This window comes from Xenopus laevis, chromosome 4L (genome assembly GCF_017654675.1).
Source record: "Xenopus laevis strain J_2021 chromosome 4L, Xenopus_laevis_v10.1, whole genome shotgun sequence".
Classification (NCBI taxonomy): Eukaryota; Metazoa; Chordata; class Amphibia; order Anura; family Pipidae; genus Xenopus; species Xenopus laevis.
Window position 1 is genome coordinate 147,670,992 of NC_054377.1, and position 20,114 is coordinate 147,691,105.

The 20,114-nt window shown below is 42.0% G+C and overlaps 1 protein-coding gene across 2 annotated transcripts in view; it reads right to left on the minus strand.

Moving 5' to 3' along the window:
- Positions 1-6,686, minus strand: part of ptprg.L (protein tyrosine phosphatase, receptor type G L homeolog) — a 335,758-nt gene extending 329,072 nt beyond the window's left edge. The window contains exon 1 of one of the 2 annotated variants that reach the window (XM_041590932.1): positions 6,221-6,686. In XM_041590932.1, the coding sequence (XP_041446866.1) occupies positions 6,221-6,287 (67 nt within the window). In that variant the 5' untranslated portion in view covers positions 6,288-6,686. The remainder of the gene's footprint in view (positions 1-6,220) is intronic. The other variant, XM_041590933.1, reaches the window with a different exon arrangement.
- Positions 6,687-20,114: the final 13,428 nt, after the last annotated feature.

The following is a 20,114-nucleotide window of genomic DNA, read 5'->3' on the forward strand; positions in this document are numbered from 1 at the left end:
AATAGGGTAAACTGTGCCCTTACAAGAACCCCTTAAATCACTGATCCCCAACCAGTAGCTCTGAGCAACATGCTTCTCACCAACCCCTTGGATGTTGGCTCTCAGTGGCCTCAAAACAGGTGTTTATTTTTGAATTCCAGGCAAGTTTTGGTTTCATAAAAACCAGATGTAAAGCCAGACAGAGCCTCCTGTAGGCTTTAAGTCCACAAGGGCTACCAATAGCCAATCACAGCAATTATTTGACACCCCAAGAACTATTTTCATGCTTGTGCTGCTCCCCAACTCTTTTTACATTTGAATGAGGCTGACGGATAAAAAGGTTGGGGATCCCTGTGGAAGGCTTCTCCTTACAAAAGGAACCTTTTCATGAATAACTCCTTTGGTCCCTACCAACCCAGATCATAGAAGCTACATCTGAACATAAACAGAGACAAAGTATAGATGCCAACAAATGTGTAAATAACAACAATATTCAAACAAGAACACAAAAGGCGTCAATACAGATTAATAAGTGAGATGGCTTTTTGTGCATTCAGCTAATACACTGTCATAAAACCATCCAGACTCGCTCGGCTGCTAATAAGTCCTCTGTAAATTACAAATGTCCCCAAGGCCAGCGCCGCACAAAACATTATTTCTGCCTTGATTTGTTGATCAATTTCACTTATGACATATTTAAAGGTTTTTGTCTCAGATTCTGTCTTCAAGTCCAATAATATTTACCAGGGCTCCGCAGGGACACAATTAATACACACGACCGATGGAAAACAAATTGTTTTTTCTTGTATCACAGGAGCGACGATTTATAAAACCCGAGGATGTAACCAAGGTATCGGCCGGGAAAATTAGAATTTTAATGTAATTTAAACTACAGAAATGTGAACAAACAAAGCTTATGGAACGTCAATAAGCCCTGCAGGTTGCAAGCTCAGGTGGCAAGGTGTAGAGCACATACATAAATCATATGTACCCGGCAGAGCCTAATCAAACCTTTGGTATACACACCATGGGTCAGGCTTAAACTCTAGCTTCTTATTTAAAGTGATACTTACACTTATACAGCAGTGCTGGCCTCCCTTTTCCAAATAATGGTCCAGTTATTGCATATGAAATGTATACATGCCCCAAACACTAATAAACATACAAATATCCTATGGAACCCATGGCAAGTCAGAACATGGGCCCTGGAACTAGTATTCTTTCAGTTGGACAGCATCATATAGAGCAATTGCACCTCTGTCCCCACATTTGATCCCATCACCATTCTGTGAGGGGTAGTTTAAAGCCCACAGGTGAACATGCAGGTCCATGTGCCCACCGACTCCTACAGCCAGCAATGCCTGAAAAATTCCACTCGAGCATAGAAGGCATCGAAAGGATCCAGACATACTCATGTTCTGAGATTTGTTTGACCATGTTAGGAGGTCTGGTAACCATGAGAAAAGCTCTGCCAGCTGGAAACCAAGACATTTTTGCAAAGTCCAATCACCCATAAGAGATGGAACCCATCCTGGAACATCTACAGTTAACAGTACTCAAGTAGTCACCAATTAGTTTTATTGGTCAGCTGCAGTAAGAATCATGAAAGCAAACATATGATTGGTTGCCGTTTCTTTCGGGCTTGTCCTCTTATCGGTGGGTTCTAGAGGTGGCCACAGACAAACCTATAATATCGTACTAAACTAATTTTCGTATGATATTCGGTGCGTGTGCGGTGGGAGACGAGCCGAACGATATTGGCAGAAGACTTGGATATTGGTCGGCTTGTCAGTCGGGTTGGCCAGAAAATTTTGATCAGGCTCCTTTAAAGGCATCGGACATCGCCCATTGTTAGTGCTCAATTGTCAAGTACAGGTAGAATTCTATTGTTTCTACATGTACATCCGACGATTTAGCTCTTCACGTGTGTATTGAAAAGAACAATCTTTCTTGGAAAGATCTTTTACAGGAAAGATTGCAATTGTAACTTCTATGGCCGCCTTAAGCGTTGGACTTCAACAACAACAGTCAAAAGTCAAAAATGATGAAAGTGTCTCCAACACTCCCTACTTGCAGCTGCTCTTCTTCACGACCCCATTATACGTGTGCCACTGGATAGTCTCCCTCTATTCGGGCCACATAATGACAGTTCTTCAAAGGAACCACTCACGTAGCCCAACGAACAAACATTTCCTTAGAAAATATTTTTATGTAAATACTCAAGACCTTTCAAAACCATGAATGACTTTTCCAGGCTCGGAACTCCTTCCCGGAGGCTATGGGGGGGAAAATGTCATTTCTAATACCATATGCATCTCTGTACCTTAAAAATAAATAAATAAATAAAAAACACTAATCATACGCTGCTGCATGCTAAAGGTTCCCTGCTTGCAAGACCTTGCAATCCATAATAATCTGCCTCATTACAGGTTCCTGTAACAAGGGCCAAGAAATTCACTATCAGCCGCTCTGTGAATATTTCGAACAAAATAAAAAAACGTGAGTGATCTCAGCTAAGAATAATATCTTGTAGAAGAGATCCCATTAAATATAGATTTAGTCAGGAGCCTGTTATTACGCCACTATGTAATTTACAAGACATGTTCATTGTCCAAAAGTGAAGCTGGGGGAAAATACAAACTATATGAATAATAGAAGATCTGTAGACCTTGCAATGGAATTGTTACTCAGCCAAAAGGCAGGCATTGCCTAGAATGCAAGTCAAGCGAGCGTTTGTTCATCTCATTGTGAACGGCACAACACACCCTGAACAGTTGGTGCTAACAGATTGTGAAGAGCGTGAAGGTTCAACTCAACCTGCTCGACTCTAGCTACTTTTCTATGGTCACATATACAACTGTTTAGTTCTACATTGCTCCTAATCACAGTTTTAGGAGACTCGGTCTTGGAAGTTCTCAATGTTTTTTAGAATTGGTAATGTAAAGTAATATCACAGACAGGACATAGTTCTCTGGATCTATCTAAGAATGAATTCTACTGTCCATCTAGAGTAATTGGGGCTTGGACCTCGCATACTTAGAAGCCCCAACCCTTCTAGATGGACCGGAGAATTTTTGACCTGAAAGAAGTAGAATCAAGAATGAATTCTACTGTCCATCTAGAACGATTGAGGCTTCTAAGTACGTGAGGTCCACACTTGCAACATCGAGATGTGTAAAAAATGAAGAATGTAGAGAATAAAAGGGAATTCTTCTGCACATTGAAAACCTCCATAAGTATCCTTTGATAAATCATGACTGCAAGAGTAAATAGAGTAAAATACTATCTCTGCAGAACCTTCAAAGCCTAAATCAGTTCTTGTTATTCTGTCATATTAAGACTACATCAAAGCTGGTTTTCCTCAAGAACTCTCAGAGAGAACCTCCTAAATGTAATTACTGTAAAATATCAGAGGCAGAGAGAAGGGCATCACTCGGTGGACAAGAATTGAGAACAAAATCAATAGAAAGATAAATGTTTCTTCTCTAGAGCCTTCACCCCTATTTCAATGTATAGAATGGAGTGGAAGCACACACCCACCCACACACACAACGAAACATTTCATGTCAAAGCGAGAAAAATGTTTGACTTTGAAAGAGTCTTTACGCCGACGTTCCAACCTCTACAGTCAATTACGAGAGCAATTCTCCAATACACGGTGGTGGCTTCTCTTCTACCATCAATACCACGACGCACTCAATAGTGAACATAAAGGACTTCGATACTCAAGTCGTCAGAACTAGGATTACTCAAGAGCCAGAGAGAAAAATGTAGCTCTACACACTTCCATTGCATTTAAAAGGAATGTTGTGTTCTCTAGTCCCCTCTTTGGTCTACTGGAAACAGCCATGAATATGTAAGAGGGTTAAATCAATAAGATGATGTGGTAAGGGAGCGCTAATGGAAACACAACACAATACAAATTTACTGGATTACAACATCCATGATCTGGGCAGCGATACATTGTGTCATAGTTATAGCAGATGCCAAATGCATTCCAGGCACCATGTTGACCAAGTCCATGGACCTCTAGATCTTCAATAGGGACCTCAAAGAAAAAAAATGCAACAACTGTTGTGCCCTCTGAGTTTTACTTGATGTAAATACAGGCTGAAATCAAATTCCTCAAAAAAAAAATAAGGTTCTCTATTAAAGATCGACATCGGGCAGGGAGTCTAAACAGTCATAGCTGTCACATTCCAACTAATGATACTAAATGACGTTCCTCAATAAACCTTCTGCCATCCAGCGGAGATGATCTCAGGCTGGCTAAGCATGCTGGGAGTTGTAGCCAGGAGCAGGTAAAGGGTGGCAAAATATAATAAGGTATTTTAATATTTCAGTTCATGGACTAAAGCATAAATGATGCGTATTCATGAAAAACCAACCCTCAAAATAGAATGATTTAGTAGATTTTAGAGTAATATAATAAATATTTATACGTCCTGTGAAAATATTGGTACTGGGTGAATATATAAATTACAGAAAATACAAATAAAGAGCGTTTTGAGCCTCTTTAGGTTATAAAACATAGCTCAGCAGCGCCCCTGCAGGAGATGTCGGTCACTGCAGCTAATGGGATGATACAAGTCTTACAATCTGACCTCTCTTTCTAGGTGTCTCTTTTAGCTCCCCGAGTGCGACATAGGAACAAAATCTCCCCAAAAAAAGGCATATTTAAGATGTCAAGTAACCCGGACAATGCATTCTTGCAGGGAGAGGCAATTGAGAGTGATAATGAGAACATAAAGAGACTATAGAGGGGTGTAGGTAAATTCTCTGTATGTACCTATATACACACACACATATATATATTCTCGCTATTAGAGAGACTGACCACAACAGTCACTGGCTGCAGGGAGACCGACAAGTGCTTTTCAATCACCAGAGATACGATTTCCCCCCCCTTCCCTCCAAACGATGTCTCAATGTCAAGAGGCAATTAAAGAAAATCATTGATCATCTCGATAAAAGAAATGGCACAATGCTCCGATATAGAAGACGCCGGAGAACGTGAAGCGCCATTAACCCCTCGCCTGCTGGAGACCAGAGTACATTCGACGCTGGCTGATCGTCACTCCCAGTTAAAACCATCGCCATGGGCAGCGCATAAGGAAACTTTATGTACAAAGGGGTCGGTGGTGGTGGTGGGTCTACACTTCACTACAGCTTAAATTCCATAAACGCTCCTTCCCCCCCCACCAAATTGACCGACTTCTCATTTACAGAATAAAGACCACCGTGAACAGCTTCTGACCTCTAGTTATCACCGTTTCTCGAGTAAAAACAATAGTGTTCTTGTCTGTTATTTGCAATGCAAATTAACCCCTCGAGGCTCACACAGCTCTCTTTCTCTCTTTGTATAAAGAATATTAAAGCGACAGGGACATTAGCACAGGAGAAGAATGAACATGACCCCTCTTCACTTGTATATATTTTATTCTACTGTCTCTTTAAGATGCCCTTCATAATGGAATGAAGCAGCCCCTGCGCTGAGAAAATAAATCTCTGCAGCCGCTAGTGAGCTCTGCACCTCACTTGTACCCCCCGCCCCACAAACAGTTAACTCTGTCCTGATATAGATCCACACTGGGAAGCAATGCACCAAAAAGCCTGCCACATAGAAAATTCGGATCCCCCCCCCCTCAAGTGGAGGGGTGCAGGGGGGGGAACATGCTAAAAAACTGTCCAAAGGGATTTGCTTATTCCCATAATAATAATAATAATAATAATATTCCCATAATGGGCAGCACTGGCAGCGGAGGGCCATGTAGCAACTGTCAGGAGTCCAAGGAAACAAAAGGGATAGAATGTTGCAGAGCGACTGATAGAATGTTGCAGATTCCCCATTTATTCTCATTCCAGGGAATTCACTGTTCTGTTTGGGAAACACAAGTGGGTTGTGGCTTCTCCTGCACTAGATCCTCAGCTCAGAGAGGGGACAGATTTGGGCAACAAGGAGTGTTAGTCAGATAGCCACAGCAAGAACAATAGATGGAGGGTGGTTGGTATTTGGGGAGGCGAAATACAGAAGGAAGATATAAATCAGCTACAGACAATATTCAGATGTTGCTGAACTACACCCCAGGCAGTAAGTTGGGGCATTGGATGTGAATTAAAGGGATAGTGTCAGGGATTGTATTGGCAGGACAGGAATAACTATTTGGGATTTGAGCCCCATTATTAATCAGGAGGAGTAATTAATACAACACACACAACTGTCCCCGACCCCTGGACTTACCCGTAGAACAGAGGACACAGAGCAGCAGGAAGAAGATCCAAGTCCCGGGCTGCACGATTGTCCGCATGGCAACAAGCACATTGGGGCCACAGGGGGCGACTTGTTGGCTCTTTCACCTCCGAGGCGGCGACCCCCTCCCCAATGAGTACCGGGCAGCGGCGGTAGATCCGGGGGGAGATCCGGGGAAGTAGCGGGGGTTTGTGTCGCTGGGAAGTTGCAGGAGATCTCATACAGCGGCTACAGCTCCCACATCCAGGGGCTCCGATATCCAGACACACAGAGAGTCGGGGGTCGCTAATCCACGAGGAGACGGCGGGAGGGGGTCGCGGGCTGGTGCCAGTGGCTCTGGGGTGTCTCCATCTCACACACAGGAAGTAACATGTGAGCTCTGCCTGCCCCACACTTTAAAGCCAAGGGAGAGAGAGAGGGAGCGCGGCCGCGCGCAATGGGACTGGGCGGATAGAACTGGCGCGCCCCCGACTCTCTTAAAGGAGCCGCGCTCAAATTCCGAAGCTTCTCTGTCTCCGCATCGGGAGATCGGGAGTCACGTTTCCACCATCTGCCGCGTCCTACTATGGGAACTTTAGTTTAATGTGCGAGTGCGAGTAAGTAAGTGAGTGTGAGTGTAAGGGCCACTCAGGGAAGGGAAGGTTTGGGCAGGGGGGCTGTCATGTGGGGGAGGGGCAGGGGAGATTCACACTCACATTTCTCTCACACTAATTCTTACAGCTTTACTCACATTTACACTCTCTCTTAGGCTCAGGACACATTGGGCGATTCGGGGAGATTTAGTCGCCTGGCGACTAATCGCCTCTTCTTTGGGGCGACTCATCTCCCCGAACGGCTTCCGCCGGCTGTAATGAAAAATCAACTGCGGCCTGGCGCACGCGGCGCTTCGTTTTCCGAAGTTGCCTCGCGAGGAAACTTTGGTCGACTTAGAAGCGGCGCGTGCGCCAGGCCGCAGTCGATTTTTCGTTAGAGCCGGCGGAAGCCGTTCGGGGAGATGAGTCGCCCCAAAGAAGAGGCGATTAGTCGCCAGGCGACTAAATCTCCCCGAATCGCCCAATATATCCTGAGCCTAAGAGAAAACACGGGCGTTTTCTGTGCAAAAACGCAGGAGTCAAATCGCACGGAACGGAAATAAGGTAAGTGAATGCATTGTCAGATGGTGTTGATCCGTCGGGCTGTCAGATGTGACGATGTGACACCATGTGACAATTCATTCACTTACCTTATTTCCGTTCCGTGCGATTTATGTTTTTGCGCAGCGCGTAGGATCGCACAGAAAATGCCCGTGTAGTCCTACCCTTACACATACGCACACTTAATGAATCACTCATATCCACCCTCCTAATTCAACCCTCCAAATATTCTCTTACACACTCACATACACTTACACACTCACATAAATCAGAAATTCTCTCTTACACACACACACCTGCTCATAAATACTTTTACATTATCACATACACATTATTTTATATTCACACACAAACTCACTCATTACAGCACACAGAGACTTATATACTCACAGTCACAGCATATTGGCACACACACACACACACACACATATATTCACTATAATAGTATAACGTAAATATCACACACCTGCACCAATACACACATACGGATATTCATTTTTACACTTGTACTGATTTAATGAAATCCACATTTACACTGAAACATATTATCCATTCATCACCTACACAACACTCGGCAGACTCTCACACACCCACATTCACTCCCAACACTCTATTATCCACAGATTCACCCTCACAGCTCGGCATATTGACACTGAAATTCACGGTTATAAAGTCACACTTATACCAACTGACTCTCGAGACCCCCCATTTGCCCATTATTATAATCGGTAACACCCAGTGTAATTAAACACACACGTCCCTATTCATAAATACACACACGGACTTCTATAATATCTTCTATAATATCAGTCCCTTGCACACAGACAGTCTTATACTCACACACGGACAATATTTAGGTCTCTTACAGAGGAGCGTTTTTTTTCCTGCGCTCTCCTGCGTTCCGGTTTCATGCGTTCAGCCGCAGGGGAGCGCAGGAGTAGACGCACTGAATTATTTTCAATGGGGCTGTACTCACACAGACGCATGTAAGCGCCGAACGCAGGTCGGGACGCAGCATGTTGCATTTTACCTGCGTTCGGCTCTTACATGCGTCTGTGTGAGTACGCCCCATTGAAAATAATTCAGTGCGTCTACTCCTACGCTCCCCTGCGGCTGAACGCATGAAACTGGAACACAGGGGAGTGCAGGTAAAATCGCTCCTCTATAAGAGCCCTAACTCACACACATATCAGTCACATACATATTTACTCTTTACCTTCCCATTGTAAGTATATGGAGCTGTATCTGGGCCACCAAATTCTGTTTAGCGTCCCCAAAACACTTGAAAATTTACCTATTCTACCAATATATATTAAAATTGCTCATTAATTAGGACCGTACTTGGTCCTCTACACTCCTGCCCCCCTGCAGCCTCAGGGTCTGCTCTGTAGTTATATCTCTGGAATGACATGAATTGACAACTCAGGGACACATCTAGAAAATCCAGTTAGAAGGACTTTACTGAGTGCAATGTCATTTCAGCGCAGCCCCTATCATGTATTTATTAGACGTGCCCCTTAATTTTCAAGTGATCAGGCAACCCTACCCATAGTCACATCAGCCTGGGCCAAATTAGCTTCTTTACATAGATTCACATTAGTGATGGCCCCATTGTTACTGCCTGCCCTAAAGCAGGTAATCTCTATTGGGAATCAATGAATCAGCTTCATCTTAATGTTAATAACAGGTCTTGTGCCAATCGCAAATAAACAGCCCCTTCTGTGTAAGTCACAACGGATTGGAGGGGCCCCGGGAAATGAGAGGTGCTTTACACATCAGTAGTTAACACTTATTAGAGAGTGAGTAGTTGCAATATTTTGTGTGCAAGAGACTCTCCTAAATTCATTGCTAACATCCATCACTTTCACACTAACACACTCTCTGTGAAACACACACACCCTGTATCATTGACATAACTAGATATTACTGGGCCCCACAACACATTATTTTTCAGACCCCAAATTGTCTAGAGATTGACCTGTTTTACCAGTATTTATTGCAATTGTATATGAATTAGGACCTCATGGGGCCCCTATACCTCCTGGGCCCTCCTACAGCTGCAGGGTCTGATTCTCCTGTAGTTACACCCCTGCCCTGTATCACACACAGACACACAATCTCATTGTTAAACACACTCACTATAGAACTCCAGATACACACAGGCTCACACACACTGAGTCACACACAGCTACAGTTACACACGATGCACATTGATTAACAACACACAGCCTGGGATTTTCACTGTATGACAATTAGAATCTCATCCATATACAGTATATACGTGTGTGTGTGTCTATATATATATTTGTCTTACAGTATATATGTGTGTGTGTGTCTATATATATATATATTTGTCTTACAGTATATACGTGTGTGTGTCTATATATATATTTGTCTTGTCTGTTGCCATTGGAATCTGAAGGAGAGTTATGTAAGGTTGCAAAGCTGACAAAGAACCATCTGTTGATTCAATAAAAAGGTCTCACACATCCTACACTGTCTGTGTTTGTGGCCCCTGTGGCCCCAGATTCCTTTTTACATTGTATCTTACACTCCGTCCCTTCTTATTTACACTGTCCCTTTTTCTGTTTCTTTCCTTGACTGACAATCCCTGCACCATCTCTTGTCTCCCTCTCTCTCTTCCTGCTGCCGACACTTTCATCCCTCTATCTCTATTCTCTTCTTTTTATTCGTATCATCGTCCCCTCTATTCCCTTTACTCATCTCTCGCTGTTAAATTTCTTTTCTCTTGCTCTGGGTTCCCTTCTCGTATCACTAGTATATAGTTATCTTTTTTTCCCTATTAATAACATTGGGATCAACCATCATTTTTAGTGGCCAGGCTGGTAAAAGACCCAACAGGTGGCAGCCCTACTTGTTACCCAGTCGTAGAGAAAAATAAAGGTTTAGGGGACCAGTATTAATAAATTATTATATTTTCTTCTACTGGGAGTCATTTATTGATGGCCTTCCCAAACAAACAAGCCACCATCCTACCCTGTTGGTACCTCTCTTACTCTCATCATCCCTCTCCTACTTCTCTAGTTCTTTCTCTATCTTCTATTTCCCATAAATTTTCCTCCCTTCACATATATATTTTTTTTCCAATGCTTTGGCCTCTCTCTCTCTTATTGTCACACTTCTTCTTGTTCACATTGTCCCCATCTATTTCCTAGGATATTCTAATTACTTTCTGTGCCATCTCCTTGGGTTGTGCACCCCTTATTGTTATCATCCTCTCTCTCTCTCTCTCTCTCTCTCTCTCTCTCTCTCTCTCTCTCTCTCTCTCTCTCTCTCTCTCTCTCTCTCTCCTCTCTGTTCCATTCCTTCCTCCCTCCACTATTTCCCCCTCACTAACTTCCTTCTTTCCCGACCCCTTGTCCTTTGCTTCTCTGCACCATTCCTTGGCATGTCTCTCACCTCTCTATCCCTCTTTTTCCCAGTTTTCCTCTCTCCAGGTTCCTTTTGTCCTCTCTGCCTATTCCCTTTATTTCACTCTTCCCTCCTTCCCTTTCTCATCCATTCTCCCTCCCGCTTGCCTGTCTCTCCATCTCTCCCCCTCCTAATTTACTCCTTCTCCCCTTGGATTTCAAGACATCAGATTTTTTTCTTCTCCTTCCATTCTTCATTACATTGAGCGGCTTTAACACAATATCCATCTGATTGGAGTGAAATTGACCACCTATTGGCCGAGCTGAACAAAAGGAGAGGAGAGAAATCCGCCACATTTGCAGTTGGTATCAGCGTGAGACCCAGACGAGAGGCTTCTCCCCATCTCTGATCATTAAAGGCAGCGGTTCTGCTCTCACGGTGGAGCCATCACACTAAACTGAACAAGATGCAGGATTACACAGTGCAAGTGCTGCTCACCAATATCTCTCCTTGGGTAGGTTCTTAAATAATAAAGCAATCGAGGAAAGGCGTCTACTGGAATTGGGAGCTCGGCTTATCTGTAATGACTTTCCCTTTTCCTCCAGCCCAGGAGATAGAATCTTTCTTCAGTTAGAAAAGGCACAGCACCGGGCGCTGTCTATCTAGAGAGCAGAGAAAAATAGTGAAATCACCAGCCATTACTAAAACTGAGGTGACAGGTACAGGTTCAGGGGTATGAAAAGCAACTGTGCTTCTAAAAGCCTGAAAACACCCCAATACTGTTGCCCCAAATGGAGCAGATGTTTTACACCAAGACCAGTGAATAAAAAAATAAAATAAAAAGGGGGTTAGTTCCTAAAATCAATTGCTTCATTAGAGCTCTCTGGGTAATGGGTTCCTGGAAAATAGATCCCAAAGCTGTACTGAAAGCAATGTAACAACTGTAAGACAATATAAAAAATCCCTTTAAATCTATTGGATCCCCTTGCTGCCCTGCCCTGGGTTAAACGTCTTGAATGAAGGACATTATTGCTTTATGCAGCGTGCAGGCAAAGCTGTGATCTGGAAGTTATGGGATCTATTATCCAGAATGCTTATTCAGAGTTTTCCAGATAAGAGATCTTTTTGTAATTTGGAGCACCATGCCTTAAGGGACTGATTTGTCAACAATGTGGATTTATGCAGCTAAGTTACCGTCAAGTACAAGGTACAGGGATCCGTTATCCAGAAACCCGTTATCCAAATTACAGAAAGGCCATCTCCCACAGACTCAATTTTAATTAAGTAATTCAGATTATTAAAATTGATTTTCTTCTCATCTGTAATAATAATAATAATACAGTACGTACTTGATCCCAACTAAGATATAGTTCATCCTTTTTACAGAAAGATTCCTTATCCAGAAAACCCCAGGTCCCAAGCATTCTGGATAGTAGATCCAATACCTGTACTGAATTATTATTACAGAAGGGAAAGGGGAAAAAAAACAATAAGAGTATGTTTAAACGTCAATCCTGTATTTGGGAGCTTTCTGGTTGTCAGATACTGTTCTGTTCCAGTTCAGCTCCCATTAGGCAACGCTGTGTTAAAATGGTGCCTGTGAGGCGGCTCAGTAAATAATGAGAGTTGCGCTGTAGAGAACTGAGAATCCTACCAGCACCGAGCAGCTCCTCGCATTTTAAACAGAAATATCTTCTTGCAGGTGATCTGAGCACCTGCTCTCAGGCTACGAGTACTTCTAGCTTGCACATGTTTCATGAGTCGTTCCCAGCCTTGCACTGATCTAGGAAAAGCTTCTCCCAGAAACCTCTCCATCGCTGACACAGAGTGGTGTCCATTACACACAGTCATTATGCTAATTGCAGAGGTGTAGATCTTAAAAAAAAAAAAAAAGAGACTGTCATTTAAAGGAAAAGTAGACCCTAAATAAAATACAACGTTAACACAAAATACATTTTTTTTTTGATACAGGAGATAAAGGAAAACACATTATTTTCATTGAGATGTAGAGGGGCATTTAAAGATAGATTTTATTTAATGCAAGATATTGTACTGGCCAACCTTACATGCTCCTGATGGACACATTTCCCTGCAGGGGGGCTCTCCTCTAATTTGTATGACCCTACTCCTCCATTCTGCCATTAGAGTGTTCTAGTCCAGCCCATTCTCTGAGGTCCCTTCCCCCATAATCTGGCATTTGCATTCTAGTCAAGCCAAATATCTATTGGGCATGTTTGATTCTCCTAATGGTCTGAAGGCCCCTCCGCATGAACCAAATGTTGATCCTGGGCCAGTGATTGGATCTGCCCAATATGGCTCAGCATGTGGATGACCAAATCAGACCCAGATCCACTCGTCCTCAAACAAGCGGATCTTGCAATGTATGGCTGGGGGGAAGGATGGGGAGCAACACAAGCATGAAAAAATACCTGGAACCAAATAAGACCCATTATTGGCTATTTTGTAGCCCCTATGAAGACTATCAGTCTATAGGAGACTCTGTCTAATAACTCACCCTGGTGTTCTAGTGGGGGTGCGACGGGGACGCCCGCCACTACCGTCTCCTTCGGCGCCATTGGTGTAATACGCTAGAGTCATGCAGCGGGTCGGGTACCCGCGGGTTTCCCGCAAAAACCTGTGGTACCCTGTGGGTTGCGGGTAGAAGTTCCGGGTGCAGGTATAGACGCGGGTTGGCGGTTCTGTGGGATTGCGAGTCGGGCCGCTGGTCTTCTCAATAGCGATTTTTACTCCATTTTTCTGATCACACCTACTTCCGATGATGTCACTTCCGGTTTACAATGACGGCACTTCATGATTCTTGATGGTCAGCATGTCGCGGGTCAGGGTTGCAGATAAGGGTCGGGTTGTTGAGCGGGTCCAAGCGGGTAAGAATGCGGATTGCGGGTCCGGATTGCAGGTTGCGGGTACGGGTCGGGTACGGGTTTCAAAAAAATGTACCCGCGCAGGACTCTATAAAGCGCATATCTTCCTGGTTGTGCGTTCAGTCTAACTGCAGTATTCTCTGTGTTCCAATTCAATTATTGGCTCAGGTTACCATTTTGGTGGCGAAGGAAAGGCTAAAATTATAGTAAGGTCTATATAAATACATCATTAAACCCTCAAAGTAATGCTGCTCTGAGTTCTCTGGCAAAAGAAACACTAAATTTCTTTCCTTCTATTGTGTACTCATGGGCTTCTGTATCAGACTTCCTGTTTTCAGCTTAAACCTCCAGGGCTAGGGCTTGAGCATGCTCAGTTTGCTTCTCTCTCCTTATTCTCCTACCTCCTCCCCTCCCTGCTGTAATCTGAGCCCAGAGCTATGAGTGAGCAGGGAAAGACTAGGCAGGAAGTGATGTCACACCAAGCTACTATGGCAGCTGCTATCCTAAACAAACAGAGATCGCTTTTAGAGCTGTTTACTCAGGTATGGTAAAACATTCTGCATGATTAATATAGTTATATAACTTGCACTATTGTGGCTAATCTATTGGCAACAAACTGCTTCGGTAGTTTTTCTTCTCCTTTAATCAGGTTATGATCTTGTTTGTCAACTTCACCAAATCAGCAGGTCTCAACGTGTTTGCTGAGCTTGAAAGACTCCCTGCCCTTCTCCCTGTCAGCTGCCATCAGAGTTCCCTTCCCAGGGCTTTGCTTTAGCTTGTGCTTTAGCCATAGAAAAACGACTTTATTATCCATAACCCCTCTTATCTCCATCCAAAGTGTCATTCTTAGTTGTCATCCTGAGGCCTGAGAGAACAGTCAATGCAGAAAGAAAGAAAGAAAGAAAGAAAGAAAGAAAGAAAGAAAGAAAGAAAGAAAGAAAGAAAGAAAGAAAGAAAGAATTCCTACCCACATAGCTATGTAGGCGATTGAACATTCTGTCCTAATTATTACTTAAACTTTGTCATTAATGTATGTAGATATATCTGTACTATAAATGGATATCTATATGCTATAATATGCCTCCTGCCGGGATGTTCTTGCAAATGAATAAAACATTAAAGTGTAATTAAAATGATTAACTGGTTTATTCTACCTGCTGATTTTTTTTTTAACATGTAAAGCGGCAGCGCATATATATATATATATATATATATATATATATATATATATATATATATTATATATATTTATAACCCAACTATGATCTGTATATCAAAGGCAGAGCCAGCTGACAGCCGCAGAGACTTGAATCCGATAGAATTTATGAAGTGAACCCCATAAATACTGCACTTTCTATCTGCAGGACAACAGTAAGATGTATGAGAGTGGGTGGAGGAATCTATTTTAATTCCCCTCCATTTCTTACTTATAAAAGGACCTATCCTTCTAATGGCATCTCCAATGTTCTTTATAAAAAAGGAACCTATAAGCTATAAAACATGGAGGCTGGATTTTAGACAGTGTTGACGTGAGCATTTTCGTTGGACAGAATTTGTAGGTTGATCTTATTCTATTCCCTGTATAAGGTTCCTTTAAACTTGCATTACTGTTCCCATACCAGGACCTTGTGGTTCTGCTAGACCTTGTGTTGCCAGATGTAGCATTGCATAGATAGTAAATAAACCAGGATAGATATGTATCTGTAGATTCTACGTAGCATTGTAAGTAAATATTGTAGTAAGTGGGAGCTTAAGTAGGAGCAACATGTTAAAGGAGCCTTGGAAATTAGTAATGTGTGAGATGAAAGAAAATGGACCCATATCCAACCCTAACCCAAAACCTACCCAACCCAGCAAGGCCACTCGATTTATAGACCTTCGCCAGCCCATCTCTGACATCACAAAAGGGGGCGGGATGGGGCAGGCATGTGCCTATAGATAGAGGCTGTCAGAGGTGGAAATTGACACTGGTGGGGAGAGTTTAAAGGGATACCGTCATGTTTTTTCCCAAACGCATCAGTTAAAGTGGACCTGTTACCTAGACATAAAAATCTGTATAATAAAAGTCCTTTTCAAATGAAACATAAAATCCAGATTCGTTTTTTATTAAAGCATTCATAGCTGTTGTAAACTTAAAAAATCTCAGCTGTCAATCAAATAGTGTCTGCCCCTCCTCTATGCCTTAGGCAGACAATTACTTTCACTTTCCATTCAGCACTTCCTACATGTCACTGCTCTCCCCACATTCCCCCGTTCTCTTTACCATTTAATTGTGTAGCCAGGACATGGGGATGGACATCAGGTCCCCCATTCTGAGAAGATACAAGACTTGTCTTAATAACAGTGTCCAGTGTCCAATGGCTCCTGCCCGCTTGTTATAATTATGAATTCCCAAATCGAAGGAAAAAAGTTTCAAATAGTGTATACAGTGTAATTAAAGCTTATTTTGCTTGACTAAAGTGATAAAATAGGATGTGGATTAATTTTTTTGGGTGACAGGTCCATTTTAAAAGTGCAGAATTTTGAACTGAAATCCATTTTTCAAAAGAGCAAACTGATTTTTTAATTTTAATTCTGAAATCTGACATGGGGCTAGACATATTGATAGATTTCCAGGTGCCCTCAGTCTTGTGACTTGTGCTCTGATAAACATCAGTCACTCTTTACTGCTGTAATGCAAATGTGAGTGATATCACCCACTCCCTTTCCACCAGCAGCTCAACAACAGAATAATGGGAAGGTAACCAGATAAGAACAACACTTAAAGGTACAAATCCAAGTCCCACTGCAACTCCTTCAGTTAGTAGGAGAAACAACAGCCTGCCAGAAAGCAGTTCCATCCTAAAGTGCTGGCTCTTTCTGAAATCACATGACCAGGCAAAATGACCTGAGATGCACCTACACACCAATATTACAACTAAATACAAATACACTTGCTGGTTCAGGAATGACATTTTATATTGTAGATTGAATTATTTGCAGTGTAAACAGTGTAATTTAGAAATAAAAACTACACCATAAAAATCATGACAGAATCCCTTTAACCTGAAATTGGGCAAAATTGTTAGGGGTCCAATTATTAAACCTCAATTTTTTCTGGTTCAGATTTTTAAAGGAAAACTATACCCCCAAAATGAATACTTAAGCAAAAGATAGTTTATATCAAATTGAATGACATATTAAAGAATCTTACCAAACTGGAATATATATTTACATAAATATTGCCCTTTTACATCTCTTGCCTTGAGCCACCATTTCGTGACTCTATCTGTGCTGCCTCAGAGATCACCTGACCAGAAATACTACAACTCTAACTGTAACAGGAAGAAGTGAGGAAGCAAAAGGCAGAACTCTGTCTGTTAATTGGCTCATGTGACCTTACATGTGGTTTGTATGTGTGCACAGTGAATCTTACGATCTCAGGGGGCGGCCCTTATTTTTTAAAATGGCAATTTTCTATTTATGATTACCCAATGGCACATACTACTAAAAAAGTATATTATTATGATAATGGTTCATTTACATGAAGCAGGGTTTTACACATGAGCTGTTTTACTCAGTATCTTTTTATAGAGACCTACATTGTTTGGGGGGTATAGTTTTCCTTTAAGGGGGAAAACTTGAATTTTCTGTTGAAAAAAACACCATCTCAAACCTATTGAGGTCCTGTAGAAGTCAATATCAGATTCAGAGTCAATGTCAGAGTCCCTGAAGTTGTTTCTTGACATAGTGATCTGCCCTGGATAATCTGAAAAATGCTGTATTTTTGGACGATAATCCAAATACGTTTTCAGATTGGCAATCGTACGATAAAAAAGGGACCCTCGATTTTGCCATGACATTTTATTGCTCTAATTTTTTTGAGAAGCATTATTGATAAATTATTTCAGTTCGTGGAAGGGAGTTTGGATAAGATTCATTTGAGTTTTAGTAAATGTGCCCCTAATAGAGACCTTTTGTTTGTAAATGCTAAAAAAACACAAGAAATATTATATGCACCTTGGGGAGGTTGGTAGCTATTTTAAAATCTTGATAAATTCAATGCAGTTGGAATGTTTCCACAATTGATGGCCAAGGGATACTGTTGCCCTTGGTTTGCCATTGGGAGAGTCTAAGTTGTAGATTTACTAAAGGGTGAAGTGGCTACGCTAGAGACAATTCGCCAGCATTACCACCCACAGGGCCTGTACAGGCGCCAATTCGCTAGCGAAAGAGATAGACACTAGTGGGTATTCGAACTCTATCACCAGGCGACTTTCCGCTCTGGTGAATGGACGTTACTCCGCAAATTCACTTAAATGCGGATTTTACTGAACTTTACCTCTTTCGCCAGACTTGCCTTCACCAGCTCAGACCAGGCGAAGTGCAATAGAGTAGATAGAACTTCCTCAATCTTCAGTTGCTCACATCATATTAGAAAAACTTCAAAAAACGCTGGCATCTTTTCCTTTTTTCAGGGTGATAGGCTGCAGAAGTCCTTAAAGAAATAATTTTGTGTCACCGGTTTTCCGAATACATTCATATGTAACATTATTTTACAGTGGGCTCATGTGTAGGGCATTATAACAACTCAATTGACTTTATTAAGGTTCCCTGGACATGTCTAATTAGTGTAGATGTAATGTATTTGATGCAACTTGTAACATAAAGACGTCCATTCAACTTTAAATTTCCCGCCATATGCAAATTAGCCTGAGCGCAAGTCCTCTAACGAATTTGCGCTAGGTAGAATTGAAAAATTATAAATTGAAAAATTCTCCAGCGTCCGTCGTCCAGGACAAAACTTCACATCTTAGTAAATTAACGTTGTCCCAGTGAGTTTTAGCTTAGCGAACTGTTGCGATGGGTGCGAAGCCTTCGAATTTTCGCCGCTTAGTAAATTTACCCCTAAGGGTCTTGCTGGCTTGTGTGAACCAGATTGTTAGGTTTGGGGTTCATCGTGAGAGTTTCCATGCTTTAGTCTAGCTGAGCAAAAAAAGTGGAGCTCAGTGGCACACTCATACGTCCAGAGATGTTCTACTACCCAAATCCCTAGAACCCCTAAAATTTCTAGGGAAGCACTTCTGTATTTTAGAGGTTCTACGACTGCAAGATCCCATTGCTCTTATCAGTAGTGGAAGTTGGGTCAAAGATGGTAGATGGTTCATCAGAAGGTCTTCAGCAATACAAGCTCTGTGTGGACCTAGAGCTCCACAAATGGAGTATTTGCCAGAGGCAGGAACCGACTGGTGGGGCCCCGCCATGCCCCACACCCCCTAAAGGTGCCCGTACCACCAGACCCCCCCCCCCATAGCGTGCGTAAATGAAACCTACCTTCAGCCCGTTGGAGGAAGGAGATCAGCGGTCTGACCCTGGCCAGAGGACAACTGACTACTACTCCATTGTTTAAATGGTATATGTAGTGAGGACCAGCAGTGCAGGGAGGGATTAGTTACATTTACAAACGTTCAAAAATTTAAAATAATGTAGAGAAAAGTTGCTTAGAATTAAATATAATTATATAAAATCTTAGTTTTGGGTTTACAACCCCTTTAAATTGGATAGAACATTTGCTGTTGGTCAAAACAACCCCTCTGAATGGCTTTGAAAACGTAAAATATATTTTTTTGTATGTAAACATATCGGGGTTTATGGAATAAATGGCACATAAAATGTTCCCAGGAGCAGTAACCCATAGCAACCAATCAGCAGGTAGCATTTACTGGTCATCTTTTTAGAAGCAAACATCTTATTGGTTGATATGGGTTACTGCTCCTGGGCAAACTTAGTGCCTTTAATTACAATTCGGGGATAGATTTTATGGGAAATTGCTGTTAATATTTATGTTTTATTGTTTATGGTTTTTAAGTGATGAAACATTTTATATTTGGGCTAACAACCCCTTTAAAGGACTTTGTAATATAAAATATAATATATAAATATATAATATAAAATATAAAAAAAGGGATTCTTGTATGATGCAGACGTGTTATTTGAGGATAAATATTTCACTGTTGTTTTTACATTTTATTCTTTCTGATTTTGAAGTTTTTTGGGGTTTGAGAATTAGGTGAGGTTCTTGTCGCCGGGGGGCTACATTGCCTGTGGATATGGGTTTTGCTTACTGCCTGCTTGAGATTTCAAATCCTATCAGTTTTAATAAATTCCTCTCCTGGTAGTTCAGTTTGCTGGATTATAGAAGGAGAAACATAAAGAATAGAACTCTGGACTGTAATGCTGAATTCTGACCCAGGAATCTTGAGTTCGATTCCCCTGGCAGCTCCTTATGACCTATGGCAAGTCATTTAATCTTCCTCTGCCTGAGGCAGCAAAACTGTAGTTTGGATTAACTGGCTCTGAAAAAAAACCATTGGGCATTCCTTATTTCTTTCCTATTCTCTCTATTTCTTTTTTTATTTCTGAAACTAGCTGGCCATCCATGGCATAAATAGCAACTACTATTGATGGGCGAATAAATCTGCCTGGCGTGAGTTTGCGGTGAATTTGCGTGTGTCGCGG